Genomic DNA, 22767 nt, shown 5'->3' with positions numbered 1-22767 from the left:
AGAAATTCAATGAAGAATATTGTGGATACAAACTAGGTCTGGATCTGAGACTGTAGGTTGTAGGTTCAAGATTGCAGGGTTATTTCAAAAATACTAAATATATGTGAATTCACTTATAACATTGTTAGTTTGTATGTCTAAGAAAATAAATGTGGGATAAATCTTATGTGAAAAAGTTATTGCTGGAATCTAAGCCCGATCCAGTATTATCTCTTTTGACTTTTCTATACTGTAAAATACCAGAAATACAATGATTACAAGGCAATACAATGATTAATAAGAGTTAGTATAATGAATCAACCTTCATTCAAAGAAGCTGAGAGCAAAATAGATTCATGACAGTGAATAAAGTTTTTCAGATGTGTTTCATACTTTCCCTGCGTGGTATGGGAGATGTACCATGTCAACAAGCCCGGGCTAGCTCGCAGGATGAGGAAAGTCACAGGGACAGATGTCCCAGGAATGTCAGTGAGCCCAGTTGATACATCACATTGTACAGATCACGCATCCCAGATGCTGACCCCAATTCCCTTACTGCACAGAATTATGAACAAATAAAAAATGTTTGTTGTTGTTTTAAGTCGCTAAGTATTGAGGTGGTTTGTTCTATGACAAAAACTAGTTGAGTCAATAATCAATTTATAAATCTCAATATTTTATATCAACTCTAATTACAGAGTTGATGTGAATAGTTGTAAGAACCATTCAAATCTATTTCTGGACACAATTTTATATTTTGAAAAAAATTACCTTTTGAACATGTAACTCTACATCTTGTTGTGTACAGCTTCCAATTTTCTGATTCACTTTTCTCACAATGCCTTCCACATCGACGATGCTCTCTTTGTTGATGCTGTCAAAAGAAAAACATTCCCAACTTTAATCATCTTGTCAGAGGTGTCAGAACTTGTTTGGTGTTTTACCAGTAAAGCTGAATACATTAAATTCTTCTTTAACATAGTAAGCCACTTGAGATAAAGCCAGTCGCTTTAACCCACTTATAATAAGCTACCATGCAGCACACGTTGTGAAACTTCTTGAAGAGATGATTTTCCAGGCCCCATAATTTAGTTACCATTTATAAAATACTCTAGACATAACAGACAACAGGACCAGCACTGAACTGTGAAAAAGTCTTTCAGTTATTTATTAAAGAATATCTCCCTACCCACAGTTGAAATTTACTAAGATCAGCATTTCCCATAAAGAGAAACATTGGCTTCAATAAATGCAATTACTGGTATGTAACAGAAGTACATTAATGTAGAAATACATTACATAATAGAAGAAGGTCAACTGAAAAGATTTCAAGGCAATAAGAGGACATTAGAGTACCACAATGGAATCTTCATTGCCTAAAGTTTGAGTACACACTGTCACTGGATTTGTGGCAGATACCCTATTGAATTGTGTACTTTCATTTAAGAATGCCTACCTGAAGCTAGCTAAATATAAACTATGAGTAAAAAAACTGTATCTCCTGAGCAATTTAATTCTATAACAAACTTGAATTTTGAATACCAGACACTTAAAAATCGGAGATAACTGATTATTTTTTGGTCTCTTGTATATAACCAAGGGAAAAAAAGTGGAATCTAAAATGGTGGCTCCCATACAAAATGTATCGGCTCTCCTCCCTTGTATATTCTTGTACTGACAGAACATGTCACTGTACATTTGTGGAAAAGGATAAAATTTTAACTTCCAGATCTTGGCGAGTGATGTCAGCATGATGGCAGTTCAACTGGCCAAATGCAAATTCCCATGTAAAACTATTAGTTAAAACTCTCGGGTGGTAACTGAAGCTACATAAGTGAGTTGAAAAGAGAAGGAAAGAAGAAAAATGCCAAAGTGACAACTGACAGATAATAGATTTCCTGGGGCAGCCGGCATAATAGAAAGGGCAAAAATGGATTAGGAAAATCTGTCCTGGACTCCCCGTTTATCTGCTATCATAAGCTCCAGTTAACTTCTGCATTACGGTCTTATGGCTCAAGTATCCCTACACAAAATTCTGCAAGATGGATGACCAGAATCTAAACAAAGCAAAACAACAATAAAAAGATTTAACCATAATAAGAAAAAGTCTATTCATTTGGATAAAGAACTGGGTCCTTATTAGTTATGGAGTTATCTGATAAGATCCTAGAAATCTAACAACTTATATTACAAACCATTTCAACAAACATTTGGGTTGGAAAAGGATCATATAACAGGTTAAGCGTTGTGAAGTAAGACACTTTTTTTGCCCTTCCAATCCCGATATTTGCCTTTATTTCTAGTAGTTATGTGCTAGAAGAGCAGACTTAGATCATGATAAAATAATTCCGTTCTAATATCTCTATGGCTTTATCTATATCTATCTGTCCCTATTTACTCATGCACATGAATGAATTCGGAAGAATAAACATTAAAACAAAACTAAAAGAAAAGTCAAATTTGTGAAAAAGGGTAGGCTAGAACTTGCTAGTTAAAACTAGTAAAAGCTTATATGAGGCCTTAGAATGGGAAGGACTAGAGATCTCTTCAAGAAAATTAGAGATTCCAAGGGAACATTTCATGCAAAGATGGGCTCAATAAAGGACAGAAATGGTATGGACCTAACAGAAGCAGAAGATATTAAGAAGAGGTAGAATACACAGAAGAACTGTACAAAAAAGATCTTTACGATCCAGATAATCACGATGGTGTGATCACTCACCGAGAGCCAGACATCCTGGAATGTGAAGTTAAGTGGGCCTTAGGAAGCATCACTACGAACAAAGCTAGTGGAGGTGATGGAATTCCAGTTGAGCTATTTCAAATCCTAAAAGATGATGCTGTGAAAATGCTGCATTCAATATGCCAGCAAATTTGGAAAACTTGGCAGTGGCCACAGGACTGAAAAAGGTCAGTTTTCATTCCAATCCCTAAGAAAGGTAACGCCAAAGAATGCTCAAACTCACGCACATTGCACTCATCTCACATGCTAGCAAAGTAATGCTCAAAATTCTCTAAGCCAGGCTTCAGCAATACGTGAACTGTGAACTTTCAGATGTTCAAGTTGGTTTTAGAAAAGGCTGAGAAACCACACATCAAATTGCCAACATCCGCTGGATCATTGAAAAAGCAAGAGTTCCAGGAAAACATCTATTTCTGCTTTATTGACTATGCCAAAGCCTTTGACTGTGTGGATCACAATAAACTGGAAAATTCTGAAAGAGATGGGAATACCAGACCACTTGACCTGCCTCTTGAGAAATCTGCATGCAGGTCAGGAAGCAACAGTTAGAACTGGACACGGACCAACAGACTGGTTCCAAATAGGAAAAGGAGTACTTCAAGGTTGTATATTGTCACCCTGCTTATCTAACTTATATGCAACGTACATGGTGGCTGGATGAAGCACAAGCTGGAATCAAGATTGCTGGGAGAAATATCAATAACCTCAGATATGCAGATGACACCACCCTTATGGCAGAAAGCAAAGAACTTAAGAGCCTCTTGATGAAAGTGAAAGAGGAGAGTGAAAAAGTTGGCTTAAAGCTCAACATTCAGAAAACCAAGATCATGGCATCTGGTCCCATCACTTCATGGCAAATAGATGGAGAAACAGTGGAAATAGTGGCAGAGTTTATTTTTTTGGGCTCTAAAATCACTGCAGATGGTGACTGTAGCCATGAAATAAAAAGACGCTTACTCCTTGGAAGAAAAGTTATGACCAACCTAAGCAGCATATTAAAAAACAGAGACATTACTTTGCCAACAAAGGTCCGTCTAGTCAAGGCTATGGTTTTTCCAGTAGTCATGTATGGATGTGAGAGTTGGATGATAAAGAAAGCTGAGTGCTGAAGAATTGATGCTTTTGAACTGTGGTGTTGGAGAAGATTCTTGAGAGTCCCTTGGACTGCAAGGAGATCCAACCAGTCCATCCTAAAGGAAATCAGTCCTGAATGTTCATTGGAAGGACTGATGTTGAAGCTGAAACTCCAATACTTTGGCCTCCTGATGTGAAGAGCTGACTCATCTGAAAAGACCGTGATGCTGGGAGGGATTGGGGGCAGGAGGAGAAGGGGACGACAGAGGAGGAAATGGTTGGATGGCATCGCTGACTCAATGGACATGAGTTTGAGTAAACTCTGGGAGTTGGTGATGGACAGGGAGGCCTGGCATGCTGCAGTCCATGGGGTAACAAAGAGTTGGACACAACTGAGTGATTGAACTGAACTGAACTGATGTGTATTTGTATGTATAGAGTCAATACAAGAGGGACTGCAATACTTGAATAAATTAATTGCAATATTCCACTTTGTAGAAAAAGTCAATGTGACATGATTTCATCTGACACTGTGTGTTATGATGGCTTAATAGTATGTTGTAAATAAACTACAGCTTGACTGCTGCCATAAAGAGATCCTATTAAAGTTTGCTTTACATTTTGAAACTAATATGTCATTGTGTCTTGTACTCTGAAAGAGCGCTATATCTAACAGGCAACTAAAAGCTCTTGGTTTTTATAAAGGATATGGCAGGCATGGAAGCAGAGGAGCTCCTGGGAACTACTTTATTATAGAAGAAATAGATGAAGTAAATTAAATATATTTTTTTAAGAGCTAAGTCAGCTATTTTTTATTATTACCAACACCTCCCAAAACACACTATCACAGCATTTTTTTTATACTTCTTTCATTTTCCAACTACCCTTCTGCCCTGGAATATAGGGACTCACTCTACAAATAAAATTAGTAGAGCCTTGATATTAGAAATACCTTAATAGGCAGAACAGACTTTATGTCATGCATTAGGAACTGTCAATCATTCAATTTAATTAGTTTACTTCTAACTCCTTTTATCCAGGACCTGAACTTCTAATTTAAACTGTCTTTAGAAAAAAAAAATTGTAAAAATCGCCATTCTTCATATAAAGTGTTTTATAAAAATATTTTAGGTGGACTATGGGTGGCTGAGATGGTAAAGAATCCGCCTGCAATGCAGGAAACCTGGGTTGCATCCCTTGTTTGGGAAGTTTCCCTGGAGAAGGGAATGGCAATTCACTCCAGCATTCTTGCCTAAAGAATTCCATGGAGAGAGCCTGGTCGGCTACAGTCCATGGGGTCGCAAAGAGTAGGACACGACTGAGTGACTAAAACAAGTACATCAAGTTTTGTGGGTTTTTTCAAGTTTTTTTTTTTTTTTTTAAATAAATGATATAAAGCATGGGTAACTCAAACAATTATACAACACAGCTTGTGGGAAAAAACAAATAGTACTCAGTTATCTGAAGGAATAAAATCCCATCTTTCCAACATGACTGTCAGACAGTTTGCTATTTAGGGCCTCCCCATCAGCCACAGGAATACCCTCATTATCCACAGTTCTATCAATTGTGATTATAAGTTGTCAAGTCTCCATTATATGATACTGGGGCTTCACTCTGTTGGTAAAGAATTTGCCTGCAGTGCAGGAGACCTGGGTTTGATTCCTGGGTTGGGATGATCCCCTGGAGAAGGGAATGGCAGCTACCCACTCCATTATTCTTGCCTGGGAAATCCCATGGACAGAGGAGCCTGGTGGGTTACAGTCCATGGGGTTGCAAGAGTCGGACTTGACTTAGCAACTAAAACCACATGACATAAGAAGCAACAAACTAAAACAAAGTCTGTTGGAACAATTAGAAGTAGGCACAACTGTTGTGTTAAGTAACAACTGACTCCTGAAGAAAATATATTAAAAAACAAAGACATGAAAGCACCAAACAATACATTATAACCTTGCATAGTAACTGAAGTTCACAATAATGGCCCTGTGTCATTAAGAAAAAGTTAAAAATGAAGAATGTATAAAATAGGCTTCAATGATTCTGTTAAGGTTGTTGAAATAGTTTTAGTACTTGAAGGAAGAAGTACGCTTCATAGTCTAAAATAATGCACTACTGAGTGATGCCTTATTCTTTAATATTGTGTATCATTACATACACTTTGCAAACCTACAGTGGGTATTATGCACTGTAAAGAGATTTTTAAAAAAGCAGATACACAAAATTTGACTATGAAGCATTAGGATTGTGTACAGCAGAATTTATCCATTCAACTGAATACTGGCCTCTTCAAATTGACTGCTCAGGGGAAGGAGGGAGGGGTTATAAACACATTTCAAAATCAGCACAGCCTAAAACGATCTTAAAACAACTTATCTGGAATTATTTCTTGGTTGTGTCACACCAATCAGTTTTTTTTTGGGCAAGTCTCACTTATCCCTCTTGTTTACTATCCTTCAGAAATGCTAACGATCATAATAGAACTCTGGAGGGTAGAGAAGAGACTTAAAAAAAAAACAAAACTGAATGCCATTAGAGGTGCAAGGACGTAACATGTTTCAAAAAGGAGAGAATATTTAAATATATAAACTATAGGGTTAACAGCTAGATGTTAACCTCATTATAAGCTTAATGCACATAGCTATAGGTAGTTAATATAACTACTACAGGGTTGAGTAGCTCTCTCCAAACCCTTCTGATAATTTGATTTACTCTATCAGTAAAAAAGTGGTAAGTATGTCCCCTAATATGTAGATACTTTACTTATTTTAAAAACTATATACATGTAATACTAAATGTAAGTTATTACCTTTAGGCAAATAAAAATTTAGGGTGAGATGCATAATTAGCAATAGCAAATAATTAGTAATAGCAAACCCATATTTCACATAGTTTCCTGATAATTTCTATCTAGCTAGGGGAGTATGGAAATCTTGTAAGATATGATTGGATTATCATTTAAAAAAACAAACAAAAAAAACCCCCCAAAAAACGCTTCATCATGCGGCTGATACAAATATTTCACACCATCAGTAAGTGTGTCAGCATTAACACTTTGTGCTTTTAAGTTTTATCGTCAATCTACAGAGTCCAGCAGTCATGTATGGATGTGAGAGTTGGATGATAAAGAAAGCTGAGTGCTGAAAAATTGATTCTTTTGAACTGTGGTGTTGGAGAAGATTCTTGAGAGTCCCTTGGACTGCAAGGAGATCCAACCAGTCAATTCTAAAGGAAATCAGCCCTGAATATTCATTGGAAGGACTGATGCTGAAGCTGAAACTCCAATACTTTGGCCAACTGATGCAAAGAAATGACTCATTGGAAAAGATCCTGACGCTGGGAAAGATTGAGGGCAGGAGGAGCAGGGGACGACAGAGGATGAGATGGTTGGATGGCATCACCGACTCAATGAACATGAGTTTGAGTAAGCTCTGGGAGTTGGTGACGGACAGGGAGGCCTGGCGTGCTGCAGTCCATGAGGTCGCAAAGAGTCGGACACAAATGAGCGACTGAACTGAACTGAACAGAGTCTCTTGGAAGAAATCATTTTAAGCCACTTGTCTACTGTGTGATGGTCAGTTTATTATCTTAATAAATATAAATAAATATAATCCCCAAACCATTTAACCAGACACAGTAAACTAATATGTTGAAAGTGAATTAGAGAGTTGGGGTACCATTCTTTGCTCCTCTGTGTTCCTGGAATCCTGCGGTCTTCCTTTAGAGACCTCACATGCTAGAGGTGACATGTGTGTGACCTTATGAGATGCAATCCAAGTGATAGGTCTAGTGTTTATCTATAAATTAATTATTAGAAAAACTTAAATTTTTCCTATCATGCTTAGATAAAAAAGAAAGGAAGGAAAGGATTATTTTCTTTCCTTTAGTGGGTAATTTTGAGCAAATCACACTTTGGAAGTCACTGGGATAGGACACAAGAATCACAAATGAGAAAAGGCTGTTGGAGCAGGTAGATGATTTGCAGGTGAAAATGTATTTAATAGCATGTAGCTGAATCAGAGAGATCCTGATCTTGCATATAAATAGTGGAGAAATAGAGCTGGTAAAGAAGTACTTCACCCATTTTTTGTTGCTGGGTCCCAGTGTGAGGTGCTGATTCTGGCAAGTCCTTTTGGAGAACAAAAAAAGAATCACCCCCAATTCATAATGCCTCTCACCAGCAAGGGATGGGGAAATGGCAGGGTTTGCTCTTACAGTTTTAAGTTATTTTTTAAACATTACTTCAAAACCTTATTATTTTTTATTATAAAAGAATATACTTACTGTTAAAAACTGCAATGTTCAATAATGTGTAAATTTAAAATTTTAGGTTCTCTATCATATACTCAACTCCCTCTTCCTCTAATCACTGCTCTCTACACTTCTCTACATTTTTTCTCATTTACAAAAAATATGTAATGCATCTTTAGTAGTTTTGTTCATTTTCTCTGTATTTGTTAAGTTTGAAGAAGCAGTTTTATTTCTACAGCTTAAATGAAATTGATCTTAATATATATAAATACCTAACATAGTATTATTTCCATGTCACTTTAGCAATTTCCACTTATGATCTAGTTCCCATGGGAAGTACTTTACACATATATCATCCTGCTTAAACCTCACAAAGGCCCACAAGGTAGGTACACTACCATTTTATAGTTGAAAAAACTGAAAGGTCAAGTAATTAGCCCAAGATCACGCAGCTAGTAAGATCAGGTACAGATTACTTACTGCACTGAACAGTTCTGTTACAGACTCACAAATGAGCCTCCAAATTTAAATACTCCAGAATGCATCATCAGCTCACTTTGAAATAATTCAATCTCATTCTTAGAAGCTCATGAGCTGCCAGATTCCTTTATAGCTTGTGTGAAAGAAAGTGGAAATAACAGGCCCTTCACAAATAGTTTTCAAAATGCCCAAGAGTCATGCTGCCTTTTCTGGCAATGCTGATGTATCCTGAGGTCCTGCTGTTGCCAGCCTCAACATATATTCATCAGAATCTTTGTATAAAACAACATTAAGTTATTACTTAAATAAACGTAGAAGAATCAATCCCATAAACTGGGAACTAGTGACACCAGATTTTTGACCTACTTTTAAAGCACTTATTTATCAAAGTTTTCAATACAAATTTTGAACTGGACAGGAACAGATATAGAAATTCTGTTTCTGATCCAATAGATAAGTACCTCATTCCAACAAAGAGGCATAAACTAAGTAGGGTTGTTCAAAGGGATGCAATTCAGAACAGTGTAACAACCCAGCCTATGTTCATCAACTAATCCCCATGATGTTCAAGAGGTACCCAAATGCCGACTAGTGTCTGGGCCTCAACTTAGATGATGTATAGAAATACTTCCATCACAGGACCTGCAACATGTCTCTTCACGAAGTTGTTTATTTTTTGTCCTCTCCTCAAATTAAGTTCCTTATGTGATATACAGAGTCACTAAATAACTAAGCCCAGCAGAGTGCCTGGACCAGAGCAGAGGTTAAGTTTTCTAAATCAATGAACCTTCTTCTGAGTACTATTTTGCTATTTATAGTTCTAAAAATTAATGTGCAAGCTGAAGATTTAGCTTATTAACTAAGGAAAACAGTTATTTTCAGGTGAAAGATCTAGAAAGGAAAGAAAATAATCAAACCTGTAAGTAGCTAGGTGACTCACTAGAGAATGAGAAACAGACTTGTGACTCACCAGCTACCAATAAATAACCTAACCACAATGACTAATACGAAGAAAAAGAAAATAAAACATACACATTTTTACAAATATTACAGCCTGAAAAAGACTTTTTTTTTTTTTTCAGAATCCAAACATCTCTAGGCTGTTGGTAGGTTACAGAAACACAAATAGCAAAATATAATTTTTAACTTTAACATCTGTTCTTTAAATGAACTGTAGGCTTCTGCACTGAGTCACTATGATTTTAATTTTAAACTTCAAAACCTGTGTTTACATTTACTCCAGTTGTTAAAAGCAGTCAATACAAAAAGGCCTACAGGGCTGCCTTTAAAAAAACTTGTCTCTACAAGACTCAATCATAACTAACACAGATTACTCTTTCATTATTTTTAAATGACACTAAATAAACAGTAGTTTTAAAAAGAAAAAAAGGGATGACTTCTTGCCTCAGTTCTAACACCAGCTACTAAATATTAGGACATTAATGTCAACATAAGATGAGGATCCAGAAACACTGGCCTAGATGGGTATCCCATCTTCCTGCTTCCAGATAAATTTCATTTAAAGATCTCAAACCATTTCAGATACACAATTAAGAACCCGTTCTTAAAGACCTCTAGGGAATGATATGTGCCAACCTTCCTATGTAACTCATTTAGTTGTTTCATTTCTATATGCATTCAACCATGAGAAAATTGATCCTCCCAACAAAGTGATTAAAATAATGTGTTGAAGAGTCCTGTGACACTTAAATCCAATTAATGAATCAACTTTTCGGATTAGTATATTGATGAATTGGATATTCCCAGGAAAGATAATATGGAGAAAACAACTGACCCCATATTGTTAATGTTGCTCTTAAGGAAAATACTAAAAAGCTAGAAACTGCTAGTGGCACAATCTAGTCAGTAAGACTAAAATAAGCACCTAAGATTTAATATCTTAAGTAAATGCTAAGATAGTTATCTACTTAAGATATTAAAAGTGACCTCATAGTTTGCCTTTTAAATGATTAGGAAACCCCAGCTGGAACAATCTGATTTGATATTTTTAATAGTGCAGTCCTTGCTTTTTTCCACCTGGTATATGGCCAGAGGGAATACAGTTAAATGTAGGGCCTCATGGAATTAACATATAAATACCATTTTTCTCCCACTTTTTTGTGTAGGAGTTCACATGTTTTAAATGTCCAGTATCTTTGCAGTATTCAAGATGGAAACACCTTGAGAATAAATAAACAGTCCTTAGGCACTCCCTTCATACTAAAGATAATCACAAGCATTTAATATAAAAGTCTAAGATAGAATGAAAATTAAATAAGGAGTAGAAATGGCCTTTTTCTCATGAACATATTTTCTGCTATGCTATTTTCCAAACCAAAGATTCTAGCAGAATGGTTAGTTGGCTTACTAACTAAACTGCTGGTCTGCCACAGTGAATGTTACTAAATATTCATTTGAATTACCTTATGCCTAACTGATCCTCAAATTTCTAAAGCAAAAAAATCTATAAGGATTTTTTCTTTATTTAAATAAGTAACAGAATCCATTAAAATTTATATGTTGCTGCTAATATGTGTTTTCAATCATAACAGAAGGCCAATAATATAATGGGGCTTCCCTGGTAGCTCAAAAGGTAAAGAATCTGCCTGCAATGTGGGAGACCCAAGTTCAATCCCTGGGTTGGGAAGATCCTCTGGAGAAGGCCATGGCAAGCTACTCCAGTATTCTTGCCTGGAGAATCCCATGGACAGAGGAGGCTGGCAGGCCACAGTCCATGGAATCAGAAAGAGTTAGATAAGTGCCTAACATACACAATAATATATTCAGCATTGGAACCCACAGAATTTTCCAAATCTTTATTTTCTTATTATAGTTATACTCGGAAACAAGGGATAAAGAGGAACGAAATCCTGAAGAGTTCAGTGAAACAATGAAAACAGAAGCAACCTATAAACCTCTACTTTCATTATAAAGTAGAATATAGTCTCCTAGGCCCAGCTGGGGAATAAAGATCAATTGTTCGGCCATAAATACACAATACACTCTTTAAGCCTGGTGTTAGATTATGGCAACAGTAGTATATGGGACACGGAGTCAGTAAGGAATTTGCAGGGCAAAAGAAACAAAGAGAACAGTGGATAAGGATGCAGTGAAAGTAGTTCTAGGAATGGAACTGGGGTTGTGTGAGGTCAAAAGGGGAAAGAAAAAACTGGGAGAAAGTCGGGAGATTTTCCTCCTCCAGAGTATCTTCCTGACCCAGGGACTGAACCCGTGTCTCCTGTGTCTCCCTGCACTGGCAGGTAAATTCTTTACCACTGAGTCACCTGGGAAGCCCACACAGAGAACAGCTACTGGAGTTTAAAATGAAATTCTAACAGGGAAAATCAAGCCTGTGGCCACAGCAGTGAGTTAATAAAGTGAAGCAATGGCGAAGATGGTAGAGGAAAAGTAAGGAATTTCAAGGCCAACTTTTCCCATATAGTAGTCACTTGAAAACATTTACAATGAGACAATGACTTGGAATAGGAGGAAAAGAATTCTATCAGTTGGAAAAAGAAAATGGTCTCAGTACAACAATCTAGCTTTTATGAACTCAAAAGGCTGGAACTTCTCTCCAATTTACTCAACATCATCTAAGCAAGTTTAGGAGACACTGTCCAAATCTCTCTCCCCTTGTTCACTACTAACTGAGCCCCACCCAGCTCGGTTTCCACCTTTACCTGGCCAGGTGTTCTAAGGGAAGGTGAGTCCATCCCAGCTCTGGAGAATGAATTGTGTTTTACTCCCAGCCCACCCTGGGGATTGATTCCAGACTGATGGTGTTTTTTCCATATAGTTTCTCAAACTAGAAACTTTGAAGCCATTTTCCACTTCTTTCTTTTCCTCACCTCCACACATCAGCAGCCAGCAAACAGATAAGATTTACATTGGGACCCACTCACTGTGCAAGCATCATTATCTCTTTTAAGAGTATAGTTTTGCTTTAACACTTGTTTTGAAAACGTGAATTAATTCTAACCAATTGATGTATTGGGATTTCCCTAGTGGCTCTGTGGTAAAGAATCCTCCTGCAGTGCAAGAGACACAGGAGTTGAGGGTTCCATTCCTGGGTTGGGAAGATCCCGGAGGAGGAGGAAATGGCAGCCCACTCTGTATTCTTGCCTAGAGAATATCATGGACAGAGGAACCTGGCAGGCTATAGTCCCTATGATCGCAAAGAGTCAGATGCGTCTGAGCACACATGCAATGCACAACTGATGTATTAAATATCAATCTGAGAATAATGAGAATTTGCGTTTGCCTATGCCAGATTTCATCAGTGAGAAACACTAGGTCAATGCAGAAACTGTACTCAGGTGAACTTAGCCAAACGGGAATACATAAAATATACACACCTCAATCATCTACCTATGTTATAAGCCGCACTCATTCACATCAGCTAGTCTAACTTTCCTTCTGATTTCAGAAGGAAAGCCTTTCTTGTACCATTACACAATAATTTACAAGTTGCAACTCTTTTGATACCCACTTCCACTCAGAAACAGTGAGTCTTTTTAAAGATAAAGTGAGATATTTATGTAATTCTCAACATTCAATACATATAAAACTATTCTATGGTTTTAAAAAATTAGGTTCTTTTTATAAAACTGTATCACTGATGTTTTTGACTGTTGTGCTGTGTACCTATTTTCTGCACAAATCTTGAGGTTTTTATTGTGTAATTTTGCACAGCATGGTGATTTTTAGGAAAGTATTTATTACAACAACAGAACTGACTGAATATTAGCACCACAATACAAAAAGTTAACCCAAAAGGACACCCACACCTCCACGTCCACGATCTCTTCCCTTGCTGCCAACAGAGCAATTCTCTCAGTCCAAGTGTGTTACTAAGGGCCTGATGTGTTATGGGACAGCATTAGTTACCCAGCTAAACTCTTTCATTTCCTTCCTGACTCCAGAATCCTGGTAAAGGATAAATTCTCATTTTAGATTCTGAGTGTGGTTTAATTTCCCATCAGTTCCATGTATCACACAGCTGCTTTGTCCAGTGACTGCGTTTTATTTCCTACAAGAGTGAAAAGAACATGTGAAATGCATGGTGTGGCAGTGCTGCGGTGCCAAGTGAAGTGAAGTCAGAGTCGCTCAGTCGTGTCTGACTCTGTGCGACCCCATGGACTGGGGCCTGCCAGGCTCCTCTGTCTATGGTATTCTCCAGGCAAGAACACTGGAGTGGGTAGTTGTTTCCTTCTCCAGGGGAATCTTCCCAACTCAGGGATCGAACCCAGGTCTCCTGCATTGCAAGCAGATTCTTTACCATCTGAGCCACCAGGGAAGTCCGATGATGATAAGGAAAAGTCAAAAGATTAAGCAAAAACAGATGTAAATTTGCCTAGTGAGCTTTAGGCTTCATATTTATACTTACAGCTATCAAATATTTTTATATTGAAATTATTCAAAAAAATACCTGTCTTTGCAAACATGAAACTCTTGACCCCCTCTCCCCCACTGTTTTCATTGCATGCTTTTAAACTACTGGGCTATTTCTGCTTTATGAATGGCAACTACTGCCTTATGCTAGAGGAGATAAGCTCATTAGTATTACTGATGGCTAGAAAAACATTTAATTCCTCCTTTGGAACTGTCTTTAGCATCAATTTATGACTCAACACAAAGGTCTTTTTTATTACTTTAGTATCAGCTATACTTTTTAAAATCAAAATTATTATTTTTCATCAGTTTTGGTTCTCAATAACTTGGGGACAATAAATAAAAGTCATTATCACCCTCAAGAAATAAAACAGCTATCTAGTTCTTGAGGATGTATACCAGAATAAACTGCACACTCCAGAAAACATATTTTTGAGGCAAAAAAGCAGTAGGGCTTCCTTTACCTGGTCACCAACACATTTCAATGACGTTAAAGTTGTATTCTAAGTGACCTATATATATTGTGGAGGGCTTTGAACTAGTATCTTTATACAATCTTAGAGGCAGGATGACATAGGAGAAGCATGAGCCTAGAGACAGAGACCTTAGTATTTTAAGTATCGAGGCTCTTATCTGTAAAATGAATAGACAAGAGGAAAAAAAAAAAGACAAAAGGGTATCTATACCTCACAGTGCTGTTATGAGGCTCAAGGGGAAAAATGCAAGTACTGTACTTTGCAGCTCCATACTGAATATACAGTAGGAGCCAGCTGTTACTGCTGCTACTGTTACAAGCAAATCTGTTATTTCCCCTGTACATGAGACAGGGAAGCTACTGGTGATCACTACACTGAATCCTTACTGGGGTGTACCCCACAAACATAAAAATTCATGGTGGACACTGGAAAACTTGGCAAGAGCGAGCAAGAGCAATCATCATACTAAATTTTAATTGTAGATTAAGTTTCTTAAATATTAAAAATATTATTTCACATGCAATAAAAGTCCAGGTATATGTGTGGGGGGGAGGGAGCTTTTTTCCATGGCCTTTCATTAAAAAAAAAATCTATGGCATGCCCATTCAGGGATGCCCCCCCCCCCCCCCCCCCCAAAAATCTAAGGCACCTGTTATAGAGGTCATTGAACAGTATCCCATCATTATTCATATAACCTGCTTAATATACACAAGATGATGGAAGATAAGCAAAATAAGCTTTGTATGAATGGTGATTTTATTTTACATTGTTGTAAACACCACAGATTTAAGCCCTTCAAAAGCCCTTAAGCTTTATTATACTAGATTGTCACAATAAAGGTCTAAAAATGTGTAAGAAATCCTACACTACATTGATATATGCTGACTGTTACTTGTTAATAGTAGGGATAAAGTTGAGAGCTGAAAGCTAGGTGATGACCTAAATTATAATTTTAGGCAGTCACTATTTCATATTTTTCAAAACAATTCCCACATTATTCCTAATTACCCCCTTTACCCCTCCCCCTCAAAATCAATAATGGTGAAAATGACACTATTCTAAGTTTTTCTTTCTGCATCTTTATATATTCTAATAGCAACAAAAAACTATTAAAATTTAGACACAGAAACTTGAGTATTAAAGGTTTTCAGCAAAACTGCCAATAAACTTGTTAGCTTTCTGGTTGTCAGAAATAATTTGTTGAATCTTACTGTACTTAATGAGAAATGTGGTCCATAGACTTACACAGTTACTCACATTCAAATGAATAATTTTTAAATCCTGGGCAAGGTATAATAAAAGATTAGTTGAAAAGAGGACAAAAAACTATAAAGTTGCTGCATGCTAGTTTTCCTGGTAATGTACTAACATAAAATACTTCCGTGATATAAATTCAATAAACAATTCATTGAAGCAAACAACTCAAAATGCCCAAACATGAGAAACCATATATTTGCCAGTTACATCAAAATAGCATCCCCAAAACATCAACTGTGCATATATTTTTAAAAATAATAAAGCACCCTAATAAAAACCTGCGCTTCAATCCCAAGGCAGGCATGAGCTTGGCTTGTGTCAAGCGACTCCCTTCAATCACAGTGAGCTAGCAATACATCCGATCTCAGACTTTAGTATTTCTCAGGCAAGCTGAAATACAGATGTTTGAAGAAGGGTCTTAGTCGTGAAGAGTGAAGTAAGACTAACACACAAGGAAACAATTTACACAGTCCTATGCCTAATCAGTAAGGAGCCAAGTCTCCAAGCTCTCTATTACACTCCAGTGTTCACTGGCACTTCAGCTTGGTTTCTACATCATCTTAGTAGTTCTATGATAACTTATTTTGTGAACTTAATTTTCTTCACCAAAACCCCAGGAATTTTAAGTTCTAAATAAGCTTGGTAAGAATTAAGCACTACTCAATGTGGCATAGATCAGTTGTCTCTCTTTATCGTATCAGGGACCCTCAGTGAACACTTAATTTTATCATGTTACTTAAATATCTACAAATATGACATTAGTAGAGGTAAATGCCTTATTGTCATAGCCCTTAGCTTTAGATTGAAGTGAATTTTTACAGTCTGGTTTTTTTTTTTTTGGCTGTGCTGCACAGCCTGCGGGATTATCTTAGTTTGCAGACGAGAGATTGAACCTGGCTCCTTGACAGTGAAAGTGAGCAGTTCTACCTTGGGACTGCTAGGGAACTCCTCCTCAAGGTGAATTTTTAAAGAAAATAAAAGCAAATATTAAAAACCATAAAATTCAAATTAATAGTATCACTTTAAAGTTTGTTAAAAGTAAATTTCTGACATTTGGTTTACTGTATAAAGCTGTAGACTCATGTACAGTTCTGGATTTAATTTTTCTGTATTTTTAATACTAGTAATGTAAAGCATGCTTGTTCACAATTACATAAAACATTAACTCTGAGGTTGGTTCAGGATAATTAGGCCTCACCATTAACCAAAGTACTGCAAAGAGCAATCCAAGAATGACAATTTATCAGTAGATGACTTTATAAAACCATGGTGTTCCGGTCAAAGTCACTAATGTAGTATCTTAACTGATATCTGAATCAAACAGGTGTCTAATCTGATAAATACAAGAACTGTAAACAGAAACATTTTCCCTAGTATAGAAACTACTGTACTACTAGTTATTTGCTGCCTCTATACAGATGGAAACAGGAGTCAATAAGTCTGCTTGAGTAGCACAGACTTAAGAAGTAAGTACTTCTTAACTGCCAAGTACCACCAAGTAACTCGCTTAGCAGGTCACTTTTCAAACTACAGTGAAATCTTCATTTGTACAGAACATGGATATTGTTGGCTTCAGTTGGCATCAACACAATTTACACAGCAGTTTTCTGTAAGTCAGCCTATAAAATGATATGGCATGGTATTTTTTATGTATCTTTAAGATAATCATTTTTAAATTTTTATTTTAAAATAAAAAAGAAAAGAGGCCACTGTAGATAAAATTAAAAGCTTATCATCTTTCACTATAGTCATGAGAATTTTCCTTTTTCACAAGGTAGCAAAAGCTATTAACACATTTATTCTTACTCAGGCAAGATACCTTAACATGTAAGTAGCACCAAAAGTTAAATAACCGCAACTTAAGTACCACATGTTAAACCTATTATATAAAATTGGCTCCATTCACTTGTATACAACCAGTTAAAGGCTTTATAATTTGCAACAGCTCTATTATGAAACCATCTTTTCCCACACATTACTAATTATATAAAATGCAGTTTTTTAAATGGATTAAAAATGTTCTTTTTAATGTTCTTTTCTGGTTTAAAAAAGGATTCAAGTCTTCCCTAGTGGTCCAGTGGTGAACTCCATGCTCCCAATGCAGGGGGCTTGGGTCCGATTCCTGGTCGAGGAACTAAATCCCACATGCTGCAACTAAAGATCCTGCACACTGCAACTAAGACCTGGTACAGCCAAATAAATAAATTAATTAATTTAAAAAAAGGAAAAGAAATCAAAGTCACATCATGATAGTGAAATAGTGAAAGTCGCTCAGTCATGTCCGACTCTTTGTGACCCCATGGACTATAGCCCACCAGGCTCCTCTGTCCTTGAAATTCTCCAAGCAAGAGTACAGGAGTGGGTAGCCATTCCCTTGTCCAGGGGATCTTCCCGACTGAGGGACTGAACCCAGGTCTCCTGCAATGCAGGCAGATTCTTAACTGACTGAGCCGCCAGGGAAGTCCTGGTTAATAGTCAAACCTGAATTAAGATTAAAATCAGCTCTTGAGAATTCCTTGGTGATTCAGTGCTTTCACTGCTGTAGGCCTGATGGGCCCCAGTTCAATCCTTGGTCAGAGAACCAGAACCCCTGGGTTGCAAGCAGCCAAAACAAAAATGAAAGAAAAAGGTTAAAATCAGGTCTATCGATAGATTGTGACTGAGTTTAATCCACTTCAGGATTATGAAATCCAGGTTAAATTATCTGAATTCTTCCCTTATTCTAAAAAGAAAAAAAAGGGTCACCCATACACTATACCATTTAGACGAAAGCCTTTCTTTAACATTCATTATAAAGGCATTGCTTCCCAGGTGGCTCAGTGGTAAAGAATCTGTCTGCCAATGCAGTAAGATTCAATCCCTGGGTCGGGAAGATCCCTTGGAAAAGGAAATGGCAACCCCCTCCAGTACTCTTGCCTGGGAAAACCCACGAAGAGAGGAGCCTGGTGGGCTACGGTTCATGGGGTCATAAGAGTTGGACATGACTTAGCAACTAAATGACAAATAAGGGCATCAGTGAACCAAGTTCTGTGTGCAAGTATGTTTTCCAGCTGGTAAGCTTCGGTTGACATCTGATATGGTCAACGGCTGTCAGCCCATCAAGTTCCAGGAGTTTCTGAGAAGATCCAAAATAAGAAGTAACTATTTGTAGACTACTTTAATGTGTCTGCCTCTAAAGACATCAAATGAAGTTACTGTTCTCTTGATATTAGAATGACTCTTAAGTGATTGATAGCAAATGGGATTTCCAAAAGACTTTCAGACTGCTAATCTTTTAAGAACGTAATACTGAGGTTATAATGCAGTTTAAATAAAAAATATATTTGATATAAAACTGTCAGCTCTTTGTATAGCTGAGCCCCTCTGCTGTTCACCTGAAACATTGTTAATTGGTTATACCCCAGGACAAAACAAAAAGTTAAAGAAAAAACACAAAAAACCCAAACTGTCAGCTTCATATATTAGTTTTCAGAACCAGTTTAATATGTAAAAGACAGAAGCTGTTAGGGGAAACACTGACTGAACCCACCTGAGCAGGCACCACTCTAACCACGTGCGTGAGTTGTTTTATGACAGGAGGTCCTGGCAAGGAACAAGCCAGCACCAGGCAGAATTCGGGAAAAGTCAAAAGGAGACACAACAAATCCTACCAACCCCCCAGAATCCTCCTTGCTGGAATCCCTCTCGGCTAAGCAATGCACCCTGAGTCAGAAAGATTCGCCAGAGGCAACCGGGAAACTAATCCCATCACCATGAAACCTGAGCCTGAAAGCACTCAGAGCACTCCTCCTGGGCTCCCTTCCCCTCCTGCTCTCCACCCGGGTACCCCTTCCCAGTAAAGTCTCTTGCTTTGTCAGCATGTGTGTCTCCTTGGACAATTCAAGTGTTACACAAGAGCCCACTCTCCGGCCCTAAAATGGGTCTCCTTCCTGTAACAAAGTCCTGAAGGTTGTTTGTTGACTTGGAGTTGACTTTTCCCCAGTATTTTCCAGTATATTTAAGCATACACATCTGTGGTTTTCAGGGGCTCTTACAGAAGCCTCACTGTAGATAGTTTATTTCTAGGAACCAAGTTTACTTATGTCCTACTTCATAGGATACAGATTGACCCGAAAAGGCTAGGTGACAAAGGCACTCCCGCAAGCATACACCCTTAAAGACTAGGGATGAAAACAGCAAAATGAATCACCAAAAGATACAGGTTGAAAAGATGAAAGTGACAGTCTCTCAGTAGCAGGACTGTGAGATAGGGATGGGTGGGGCTAGCGGTACTACTAGTACTGATACCTCTGAGCTCATCAGAGGTAAACGGATGTAATTAATGGCCTGGAGTCTTTAAACCAGAGGGCAGGTATTGTTATGATACAATCAAACTAAATTTGATAAATAAATCTGTAAACCAAAACCAGTTGCTAAGCAGTCACTACATGTAGACCACTGTGCTGAGGGAGTCAGGGAGGGTCAAACATAAATTAAAATATTAAATTAGATCAGCTTTTAGTTTCTTTCTAGTTCTAAAGTTGACAATTCTATCTGTGTTAACTCATCTTTAAAGTGTATACATATAAAGAGCAGAGATATCCTAATCCTATATCCTGCCCCTTACAAATTGAACAAACAATAAGCTTCTGCAGGAGCCCTGGGCCAGGAAGAAATACTTCTGGGGGTGGTGGTGGTGGTGGAGCAAGCCTTATTTAAAAAACAAAACCCCCTTTGGTGTCCAAATTAAAAGCTGTGACATGTTAAAGCAATTGTTTTACTTCCTTCAGGATGGAATCATTTGCAAAATTCCATATTCTTATTTTATTTATTTTTTTTCCATTCTCTTATTTTAAACACTTCTGTTATTCAGTTAGAAAACTTGTTGCTTAATATGCAAATCCTAAACTAGGAAAGGGAGGGAGGAAATGAAGCTCAACAAACACAACAAAATAAAGTTGCTTTGCAGTGTTGAGGCTGCCAGGCTTTTTGTTACTCTACTTGAAAGTAAATGTGACTTGTCTGTAGAGAGTGCTGCTTCAGCAGTTCCAAATGAATTTCAAGCTTGTGCTCCATATTTTCTCTTTTGTAAGTTTAATGTATTCAGCAACACTGAACTGACAATTTAAATAACTACACTTTTAAACAAATGAAGCATTGATGTTAATGTATGAAAATGGTCCAAAGCCCTGGGAGTCTCGGTTCCCACCATTGTTTATTCTGACAACAGGATATAATTGCTTACTTACTTGGCAGCAAATTTAACCATCTGCTTGCTTGCATGGTCTCCTACCGCCACAAGAGCCTGGACATTAAACTGCTGCTGTCGTAGGACTAAGAAACACTGCTTTCCTGAAAAAGACAAAAAGTATACAAGTGTATTAAGGACATGCTAGTTTTATAACATGCTAGTTCAGGTTTTACAAAGAAGAAAAATGTTTTCCTATTTAAAAATTGGGTCCAAATTTACTATACTCAATAGGGCCATACATGTGAGTATTTGGCTTTGACAGCCAAAATACTCATACTCAATTGACAGGCTTTAAAGAAACCCAAGTTCCTCCTATGCTTTACAAATGTTATGGAGGACGTAGGCAAATCATCAATTTCAAAAAACATTATTTATCAAGAGAATTATTTTGTCATTGTATGTACTTACTAAACAAATTTCAAGTAACTTCAGATCACTTTCACTATTCAAAAGCTAGTATATTCTTTTTTTTTTAATTTTTATTAGTTGGAGGCTAATTACTTTACAATATTGTAGTGGTTTTTGCCATACATTGACATGAATCAGCCATGGATTTACATGTGTTCCCCATCCGGATCCCCCCTCCCACCTCCCTCCCCATCCCATCCCTCTGGGTCTTCCCAGTGCACCAGCCCTGAGCACTTGTCTCATGCATCCAACCTGGGCTGGTGATCTGTTTCACCCTTGCTGGTATACTTGTTTCAATGCTATTCTCTCAGAACATCCCACCCTCGCCTTCTCCCACAGAGTCCCAAAGTCTGTTCTATACATCTGTGTCTCTTTTTGTGTTTTGCATATTGGGTTATCATTACCATCCTTTTAAATTCCATATACATGCGTTAGTATACTGTATTGGTCTTTATCTTTCTGGCTTACTTCACTCTGTATAATGGGCTCCAGTTTCATCCATCTCATTAGAACTGATTCAAATGAATTCTTTTTAATGGCTGAGTAATATTCCATTGTGTATATGTACCATAGCTTCCTTATCTATTCGTCTGCTGATGGGCATCTAGGTTGCTTCCATGTCCTGGCAATTATAAACAGTGCTGCGGTGAACATTGGGGTGCACGTGTCTCTTTCAGATCTGGTTTCCTCGGGTGTATGCCCAGGAGTGGGATTGCTGGGTCATATGGCAGTTCTATTTCCAGTCTTTTAAGGAATCTCCACACTGTTCTCCATAGTGGCTGTACTAGTTTGCATTCCCACCAACAGTGTAAGAGGGTTCCCAAAAGCTAGTATATTCTATAGGCAAAGGTACTAGGCTAAGCATCACAGGAGCCTCAAATGATGCAACCATGAAAGTACTAATACAGTGCTTAGTCACAGGAACATAAATGTTTTTTGCAGGTGGTTTCTTTTATTTCCTTCCAAAGTACATTTTAAAGAGCATTTAGAATAACAGACTAGCTTATCTCATGTTCTATTTTACTCATTTTTTCTTTATGATCTTCCTAATCTTTCATCCTATATAATTGTTCCACTTTTTTTAACCCCCAATAGTTCACTTTGTCTATAAAAGATCATTCTCTTTATGCCCTAAAACCAGTATTATTTCTGTGTAATTCTGAGCCTGGTGATTCTCTCTTCTTTCATAAGGAATTGTCATTCCTTATTATTAACCTTTTGAAGGATATTCATAATAGATCCAGTCATCCTTGTGGCAACTCTTTTTTTCCAAAATAGATTCTTTTTACAAGTCTCTGATCACATTTTGGGACACTACTTCCTCATAAAACAAATTAAATCGTTTCCAGACCACTTTTCTCATCAGATTGTCTTTCAAAACATCAAAAGATTTTGGGGTTTTTTTTAAATGAGAATTATCTTTTACACTGAGAATTAGCTTTGCCCCTCACTCCCTCCCCTAAAAAAGCAAAAGATGC

At 37.4% G+C, this 22767-nt stretch overlaps 1 protein-coding gene across 1 annotated transcript in view; it reads right to left on the bottom strand.

Annotated features, from left to right (window-relative positions):
* DARS1 (aspartyl-tRNA synthetase 1) overlaps positions 1-22767 on the bottom strand; it is a 63042-nt gene that overhangs the window by 22939 nt on the left and 17336 nt on the right. The window contains exons 4-5 of the mRNA XM_043894341.1: positions 20880-20982; positions 751-853 (exon numbers count right to left, since the gene is read on the bottom strand). Coding sequence (XP_043750276.1) covers positions 751-853; positions 20880-20982 — 206 coding nt within the window. The remainder of the gene's footprint in view (positions 1-750; positions 854-20879; positions 20983-22767) is intronic.

This window comes from Cervus elaphus, chromosome 33 (genome assembly GCF_910594005.1).
Source record: "Cervus elaphus chromosome 33, mCerEla1.1, whole genome shotgun sequence".
In the NCBI taxonomy this organism is placed as follows: domain Eukaryota; kingdom Metazoa; phylum Chordata; class Mammalia; order Artiodactyla; family Cervidae; genus Cervus; species Cervus elaphus.
This window is presented reverse-complemented; position numbering and strand designations above follow the sequence as displayed.